The following is a 9,944-nucleotide window of genomic DNA, read 5'->3' on the forward strand; positions in this document are numbered from 1 at the left end:
GGGAGAGGCTGGGGGGAGAGGAGAGAGGGGAAACTGCAGTTGGGATGTAATTTATGAGGGAAAAATAATAAAAATTATTTAAAAAGATGTAGTATGTAATTATTTGAGATTATAACTACATTTCTCCCTTCTCTTTTCTTACATACTTATGAGAAAACCTCTCATATACTTATACCTCCTTGCTCTCTTTCAAATTTATGGTCTCTTTTTAAATTAATTTTTGTTACATACATAAATTTATATACATATATTTTTAAATAAATAAATACAACCTGCCCAGTCTGTATAATGTTAGTTGTATGACTGTTTTTAGCAATGACTGTTTCTTATTGGCTAACTAATTGGTATGCAGATGCATGCACAGGTGTATACACACAAATCCATCCCCCGCAACCCCTCCACACACAAACACACAGTCCATTGTCAAAAGCCTTTAGGATTTATACTTTTAACATCTGGGATCCCTGTTGCAGGCCAACTGATAGTCCATCCAGAGTGACACACACTCGAGCAATCCCGGAAATTAGGAGGTGGAAGTAGGAGGAGCAAGCATTCCAGGTCAGAAAGGGTTATATAAACGCATGCCTCAAGATTGTTTTGGTTTGTTTTATTGTTGTGAATTATTTAAAATTATTTAAATTACACCTGTCACTCTAGAACTTGATCTTTCAATACAACGAGAATAAAAAGAACTGTTCCTTATATTAAAATACATTTATCTTAGGAAGGTTGGGGAAGTTGCTATTGAGTGTTTGCTTGAAGCATATTAAAAAGAACAGTTCACACATATTGGGTACTTAATATTGACTAATTTAATGGATGATTGAAACATTAATGTACCTAAATGATATATTTTTTAACTTCTAATTAACTTTTAATGTACTATTAATTGCCCATCAGAGTTTTATTTTTATTTTTTAATGAAGATACTAATTTATCATCAAATTAGGATCAATAAAAAGTGTATAACATGCTAGAATATTGAGAAAGAAATATTTAAAATAACAGCCTTTTAGTTTCTTAAAAATCATATTGGAATGATGTAACAGAGAAGTAACATTACTATATGATTAGCACAGCAGGAATTTTAAGAATAATACTTTAAGAAAACATAGATAAAAGAAATATCTTGACACCATAATAATTTTTAAGTTTTCCTCACAAGCCATGAACATTTTCTGATAGTTTTAAAGAAATATTTTTGCTTTTTAAAACTACTTTAGTCCCAATGCATTGTCCATAACACATGCTAAAATTTAATGTTCTATTTTATTTTCACAAGAAAATTATGGGAAAATGTACCCACAAGGGGAATTTCTATAGTGTCTTTTGCCAAGAAATTTCCACTGAGATTTATTATCTACACGGAGAGCTAAGTCCCAGGGCTTTATAAGGTGTGAGTGCCCCTCCTTTGCTTTGTTTCTGTGGTACTAGAACTCACACCCAAGGCCTTGTACAGACAAGGCAAAGAGACTGCCCCTAAGCTGACTTACCAGCTCTTTCTCCAGCTATTGCTTTCAAAGTAAAAATGTATTTTCTTATTTTAATATATATCTGATTTTTCAAATCAAATATTAAGGATTTATGGTATGTAAAACCACTGTATATAAAACGGTAGTCAACCTCAATCTTTATCCACCATTAACACTGAATAAAAAGACCAAGATTCACTTTTACAAGAAAGTGGAGTACCACCACAGAAGTCAACATTGATTTAAGGTGAGTATTTCATATGAGTAGAGTTTATTCATATGATTTGATTTGTTCCACAACTCTGCATGCTATGACTTCATGCAAATGTTCAGATTAGACAAAGTATGCATAAATGGCATTTTAATATTAACAAATACCTTTAGAATTTACATCAAAATTCATTTTAAGGTAGTCCAGGGATGCTTCTTGCATTGGTGAGTAATTCCATTAATTAAAATAAATGTATATAACCATTAAAATGTCAAAGGCATTAATATTAGATTTAAGTGATATGATCTGTGACATTTAAGAAAATAGATGAAAAGAAAATGTAATCATTATGGGGTGATGAGAACCATTAGTATTTGGATGCAACCAGAAGAAATATTGCATTAAATATTGCACATAAAAAGCTGATGCCTGTGGTGGTCCATGCCTGTAACCACAATAGTGGTAAAGGTGAAGTAGAAATCTCAGCACAATCTGAGGCTGCCAAAGCTACAGGGTGAGTTCTAAGACACCTCACCTTCTGAGTCAAACCACATCTCAAAATATATGAAAGAAGGAAAGGCAGGGTGTGTAGTGGAGGGAGGAAAAAGCGTACTTACATATAATGGACTAATTATCTCAGCAACTAAACAAATTGACAAAAGTAATGCACAACTGTCTAAATGTATGACAGATTACACCTCACCATGTGAAATTCACTAATGTATTCACAGTATGTTTGATAAGTCATGCTGCCTTAATGGAATTCTATCTCTAAGATTTGCAACAAATTATTTTTATTTTATTTTTCAAGTTTTGAACTTATTTTAAGAGGTCATTTCCTCATAGTGAAATGCTTGACTTTATAGCATAAGTTTAAATTGGCAAAAGCCAGTCACAAGGTTGGCAAGTAGGGCAATGTTTCTGGTTTCTATGTAACTCAGGCTGACTCGCATAGAACTCAGAGTCTGAACTTACGTGACCAAACCCTTTGTCCAACTAGCACATGGCAAGGGTCACAGATCATGAAGGATGGAATTTAGCATGAGGCAAGGAAATATGTGTGGCTCGTAGGAATTCTCCAGAACCATCCATGTGTCATCCTTCTAGATCACATAAGGTCAATCTGGATTTCCCTTTATTTGTTCATTATACTATTAATGTTAAATGTATAGATTGTGACCAATCTTTCCCTTGGAGATCCTAAAGCTGTTACTTTTCATGTTTTCAAGTATCAAATCATTTCAGTGGTGTGGATGACAAGAAAAGGCTCTAAATAACTTAAGGCTTATTTTGTTTTAACCCAACATTTTGACTGTCATAGAAACTCCATACACTAAGTCACAAGTCGTCACCTTCACTTGAATTCCCAGAGCGACAACAGTAATGAATCTAGGCAATGAAAGTGCTCCAAAGATCTTCATTCTTTTGGGCTTTTCCAACCACCCATGGCTGGAAATGCCCCTCTTCATAATGGTGCTCATTGCTTATGTCTGCACAGTGCTGGGAAATATCACAATTATTGCTGTATCCAGGATAGACCCTCAACTGAACAGCCCAATGTACTTCTTCCTTTCCAACCTCTCCTTCTTGGACCTGTGTTTCACCACAACCACCATCCCCCAGCTGCTTAGGAACCTTTGGGGCCCAGATAAATCTATCAGCTATGGAGGCTGTGTGACGCAGTTTTATGTTTTCCACTTCCTGGGGGCTACTGAGTGCATCCTCCTGGCTGTGATGTCTTTGGACCGTTACCTTGCCATATGCAAGCCCCTAAGGTACCCAGCCATCATGCACCACCAACTCTGCATCCTCCTGGTGTCCATGGCATGGCTGAGTGGTTTGGCTAACTCCTTGCTTCAGTCAACCCTCACTGTCAAGCTGCCATTTTGTGGAAACGACAAGGTGGACAACTTCCTCTGTGAGGTCCCAGTGATGATCAAGATGTCCTGTGCCAACACAGCATTCAACGTAGCCATGCTCTCCATTGTGGGGACTTTCTACTCCCTGGTTCCCTTGTCACTTATTCTTGTTTCCTATGGGTTCATTGTAGCGACTGTGCTTAGGATCCGTTCCTCAGAGGGCAAGAAGAAAGCCTTCAACACGTGTGGTTCCCATGTTGTTGTTGTGTCGCTCTTTTATGGACCAGTAATTAGCATGTATGTACAACCTTCATCTTCTAATTCCCAGGACAAGAACAAAGTTCTGTCTCTGTTCTACAGTTTGGTGACTCCTATGCTTAACCCTTTCATCTATACTTTGAGGAACAAGGACATGAAAGGGGCAATGAAGAGACTTCTTGTCTCATTGTATCCCAGGGAAACAGAACAGACATAACATTTTTATGCCCACCCTCTGCACTTGTGGCTTAGAAGAGCTTTGGTTCTAATGTTACCACGTTCACATTCATTAGTTCTGCTTTACTCACATATGTCTTTCCATGCTATGGTTTCTTCACTTACTGCAAACTCCAAGCCTAATTTGTCAAGCATGAAGAAGATGATATAAGTAACTTGCTTTGTATCTATTTAGAGATTTATTGTTTAAACCTAAGGAATTGGTGATAAGTCAATGTCTACTGATCTACTTTGTCATGCTACTGTAATGGCAACAGTAACAATAACAATAATGACTCAGCCGAAAAAAAAACATTAATGTCTCTGTTATTTTGCAAAATATACAAAAATAAGTTAGCTTGCCATTTACCAAGGCTTAATCTTCAAATTCAAGAATTAACCAAATGAAGTAGAGAAATTAATGATGATGGGTGATAGCTGCTGACTTTATTAATAATATCATCAAAATAAACTAGGAATTGTCTCATACTTTTGTGCTCTTCACTATAACATGACCTTCATCTTTCAAGTTCTGTTTTTTTAATGTGGCAACAAAACTTTATTTCTACACTGGAATAACCAGTGCAGCTTGCGTGTCTGTAATTACTCACTGATAAGCTAAGAGGAGCCCGGAACTGACTGACCTAAAACCAGAGGGATGGAGGTGGCTCCTTGGCTATTGGCCAGCTTCTTGGGTTATGTGGTCTGTTTAATGAAAATGTTTCATTGCTTCTCTAACAATCAAGAATATGTATAAGGTGTGTATACTCTATCCATCATTTTCCTCCAAACAACAAAACCAAAAGCTGCTAACTAATAGAAAACAAACCCGAGATACAATATACAATGATTCCAGCCAATTATTACTCGTGACAAATTATCTCACTATTCAATTTGTGCCTTGTTGTGCACATTATTTATTTGTCTGTGCATGTACAATACACACGCACATGGTTAAATAAACATCCCCTGTAGATTTCAAGGGAAGGGTGGTGCACTTTTTGTTAGAGACAGAGAAATTCATTCTATCGTAGGCAAACAGGGTCCATAGTGTGTCTTTTAAGAATCAGAGCAGTAATAGTGTAGTTTAAAAAGAGCTCCTTAGGATATACTGAACCCAATACTCATAGGAGGAAAAAAAAAGGTGATTTGCAGGAGGGAAGTCAAATCCCCCTGTGGTGCTGAATTACAGGTGGCCTGTTATGAAAGTTTGTGGATGAAGTTAAAGCTGTCTATAATAGTTTGTTATATCTCTATAGGTATATGAAATATTAATCATATTTGCTACTTTAAGGTGTAGCATTTGCAGTAAAGGTTGTGTTTACACTTTAATGTCAGTATTCACTGAATGATTGTTTCGTCTTACTAATGTTATACTTCTTATGAGATCGATGGTAACTTATTGCACTTTGAGCATTAGGCACAATATCATGCTCTTTATACTGAGCCTACATTGTCCTGACGATGTAAGTAACTCGTTAATGTTTTTCTATTACAATCAATAAGAGGAGATAACCATATATGAATTGTATCAAAATATTAAAATCCAAGTCTGGATATTATTTCTCAGTAATCATAGTAAAGGACATTTCTCAAATGCAGGTGTTACAAGTATGCAGTCTTCTCATGTTTAAGCAAATGTATCTTGTATCAAACTCTTGAGAAATCCTGTCCAGACATCTCTGAGCTTGGTGTGGTGGCAATGCCAGCACTCAAGAGGCAGGAGTAAGAATATAGTCACTAAGTCATGGCCAGCCTGGTCTAAATAGCAAGCTCTAAGACAGTGTTCAACAAAATATTTTAATAAAAAGCTTTCTCAGTTAATTTTTATATAGCTGACTTAGTGAGAACATCACAGAATTAAAAAAAAAAAAGCGAAACAAAAAACCAACTTTAAAGTATCTATTGGAAAAGAAACGGAAAAAACAATTGGACAAGAGGAAGGTATGGTTCTAATAAGGAACATAAAAATTGACACTGCAGTTACTGAGACACGAGGAATAACTAAGAACTCAAACAGAATGTAGATTAATGTTTAATTATATATTCTCAGTGTCCAGATCAAAGCAGAAGCACGAAGTCCACCAAGGCCAACCTGTGCTGTATGGAAAACACCTCAGTGCAAGTGCTACACAATGAGGCTTTAGAATTTAAAAATTCCATTTTGTCTTATCTAGAAAAAAAAAACTAGAAAAAAGACTACAACAAATGCAACTTTCAGTAACACCTTTAAATAAAGAGGCCTCAATTCCAACGAAAAGACACAGGTTAGCTGGAAAGACTAAGGGGGGAGAAGCAACTTTCTGCTGACTGCAGTAAACTCATCTTACCCTTAAAGACAGATACAGCTTAAAGTGAAAGGGTGGGAAAAAGCACTTTAATCAACTGGCACCAGAAAGGAAGCAGGGGTTACTGTCCTATTATCTGATGACAGAATTCAAGATAAAACTAATCAATAGAGACAAAGCAGGTGACGTGTTTGTAGCTAAGAGAACAATCGCCCAGGAACACATTCTTAACCACAGATGCACCAGCGCTGGCATATAAATGTTTACTAAAATAGTGTTCAACTGGAACTAAAGACATGAATTAACTCTAACTTCATAACCATAGGCGATCTCCCCTCCCCCAACCCCCAACCCCGCCACTGCAGGTGACTTCGATACCCCACTTTCTCCTGTAGGCAGGCCATCTGGATAAATAATAGAGAAACATAAAAATTAAATGCCATCACACATCACACAAAATAAGGCCTAAAATATCTACGGAATACTTCACCCCAACACCAAATAATATACATTTTACTGAACAGCCCGTGAAAGCTTTTCTAAAATAGACCACAGCTTGAGACATCTTAACGTATTAAGAAAAATGGAAATAACCCAATGTATCCTACCTGGCCACAATGCAGTAAAGGTTGAAATCAATGGCAAATAACCCTCTAGTAATTGTGCAGATGCATGGGGATGAAACTACACATTACAGAGTGATGAATAAAAATAGAAGAAATCAAATATTTCCTGGAAAGAAATGAAAATGAAAACACAATACAAGAAAACCCTGGGATACATTAAAAGCAGTCCTGAAGAGGAAATTTATAGCTCTCAGCACCTACATTAAAGAAAGGTCACAAACAATGATTTAATGTAACTCAAAAATTCTGAAGAACAAGAATAAACAAAATGCTCTACATTCATAGTATGGCTTCCAGTTCGGTGTTCTTACGGGGTTCCTGAGCGTACAGTCGAGTGAACCTCTGGCTCTGGCCTTCTCCAGGGTCTTTAGCTTCTGTTGCTTTGTCTTGTCCAACTTCAATATGATAGCCTTTTGTTTTATCTTATTATATTTTATTTTGTTATATTAAAAATGAGCAAATTAATGAAACTGAACTGCCATTTATACTTGCTGGAAGAATGAAAATCAGTTTTCCCCAATAGAGTGACTCTGGATACATCCACCACTCTACGGCAGGCTTCATCGTTAGAGGTATTGACCAACATACAATGGAATCTGAAGGTTTTTGTTTGTTTGCTTGCTTTTTGCTATTGTATGCTTTTAATTGGTTACACATTTTTTTGTTTGTGGTTTTATTTTGTTTTCTTGGTTTTTTTGAGGGGGTTGTTGTATTGGATTTTTATTTGTAAGAAAGAACTTACATTTGGGTGAGTATGGAAAGGGGAGGAGAGGATCTGGAGGGACTTGGGGGAGAGAAGAATATAATAAAGTGTATTTAAATTAAAATTTGTTGTAATAATAAAATATAATAAAAGTAAAATACAAATCTTGCAGACAACAAGGTATAATAAAAATCAAAACAGAAATTAGCAAAACAAGGAAATTTAAAAAAACAAGGAAAGCGATACAGAAATCAACAATCTAAGAGTTGGCTGGTTATTTGAGAAGATAAAAAAAGTTGACAGACATTTGGCCCAATGAATCATAAAAGAAGGGATGCTCCAAATTAATAGACTGAGACACTAAGGGCTTCGGAAAGGAGGAACAGTAATCTTCCCCAGGGAAAAGCACACAAATACCAAAGGTTCATCCCTGAAAACATACATACAAGTAACGTTATGCAGACTGTGCGGCATGTATTTATGTGTTTAGGACTACATATATGTGCACACACATATATGCAAGAGAAATTCATTTAAAAAGAAGAGACCATGGATTTGAAAGAAAGGAAGTGTATATGGAAGAGTATGGAAGGCAAAGGGGAAATGATGTAATTATATTTTCACATAGTAAAATGATTTTGAAAATGGAACACGGAAGCATTACAACAGACACCAAAAACATCAGAATATTACAATGCAATGTTTTAAAAACTTCATTAAAAATCTGAAAGAAATGAAAAAATTTCTAAATTGATTCAAATAACTAAACTTAAACTCAGAAGGGATCAATGATACAGAGATCAAAACAGTAAAAAAAAAATGCTTTAAACTAAGAAACAACACAAGCTCAGACAGATTCACAGCAGAACTCTACCACACTTTTAAAGAGCCCAAAGCAATACTTCTTAAATTATTTTTAAAGTTAAAAAGAGAAGAAAAGCTTCCAAACTCCTTCAACAAAGTTGGTTTTACTTTAATACTAAAACCAGACAAGCACTACAAAGAAAGAAAACTACAAGCCAGTATCCCAGAGGAACATAGATGCAAAAATTCTCAGTAAAATATTTGAAAAATAAATATAGATATGTCTAAAGATATTATTTACTATGACCAATGGGTCTTTATCCTGGAGATTCAGAGATGCTTCAACATATATGAATCAATAAATATAACAAATTATATAAATGGACCTAAAGACAAAAATCAATAGCCTTTTTATACATCAACAATGAACACACTGAGAAAGATCATGGACACCAAGTTACAATAGCCTCAAAGAAAATTAAAAAAATATAAAAATAATCCTAACCAAGGGATGAAAGTCTTATACAATGGAAAATTTAAAACTCTGAAGAATATGATTGAAGACACCAGAAAATGTAATGGCAGCCTATGTTCATGTATTAGTAGAATTAATATTGTGGAAAAAAAACCATTCTACTAATAACAATTTGTAGATTCAGTGCAATTTCAATCGGAATTTCCATAATATTCTTCACAGAAATAGAAAAAAAATCTAAAATCCTATAGAACAAGAACAAAAAAAGACCCCAGATAACTAAGGAAATTCTTAGCAAAAAGAACAATGGCAGAGAAGTTACAATTCCAAATCTCAAGACACACTACAAAGCTATAGTAATGAAGACAGTATGGTTCTAGTACAAAAGCAGACATGTAGACAAATGAAACAAAAACCCCTTGACATAACTATATGTAACTACAGCCATCTGATATTTAATAAAGATTTTAAAATCATACATTGGAGAAAAACAATATCTTCACCAAATTCTATGACAAAACTGGATGAAGTTAGACCCATATCTATCACTCCACACACAAATTATCTCCAGGTGGAGCTAAGACCTCAATGTGAATCCTGAAATACTGAAGTTGCTGCAATAAAACATAGGTTGTATCCTACAGGATATAGGTGCATGGAAGCACTTTTGGAATTGTAGTCCATTTGCTTTAGTATTAAGGTCAATAATTGACAACTGTTGTGTCATAAAACTAAAAAGCTTCTGTACATCAAAGGAACAATCAACACAATGAAAAGGAAGGCCACAGAATGTGTGTGTGTGTGTGTGTGTGTGTGTGTGTGTGTGTGTGTGTGTGTGTGTGAGAGAGAGAGAGAGAGAGAGAGAGAGAGAGAGAGAGAGAGAGAGAGAGAGAGAGTCTTTGCCAGAAGTAGATTTGACAGAAGAATAATATACAGAATTCAAAAACAAAGAGTCAAGAATGCAAACAACCCAATTAAAAACAACCTCTGAATCTAAACAGAGAGTTCTAAAACTAAGAAACAGAACTGACT

The 9,944-nt window shown here is 35.3% G+C and overlaps 1 protein-coding gene across 1 annotated transcript; it reads left to right on the top strand.

Annotated features, from left to right (window-relative positions):
- Positions 1-3,066: 3,066 nt before the first annotated feature.
- On the top strand, positions 3,067-4,017 carry LOC311604712 (olfactory receptor 2B11-like; the record flags this gene model as incomplete). Its single annotated transcript, XM_084794781.1, has 1 exon — positions 3,067-4,017. One exon carries the CDS (start codon positions 3,067-3,069, stop codon positions 4,015-4,017), a length of 951 nt encoding a protein of 316 aa, XP_084650907.1.
- Positions 4,018-9,944: the final 5,927 nt, after the last annotated feature.

The sequence above is a fragment of the Acomys minous genome, assembly GCF_964271855.1.
Source record: "Acomys minous genome assembly, chromosome: 9".
NCBI lineage: Eukaryota > Metazoa > Chordata > Mammalia > Rodentia > Muridae > Acomys > Acomys minous.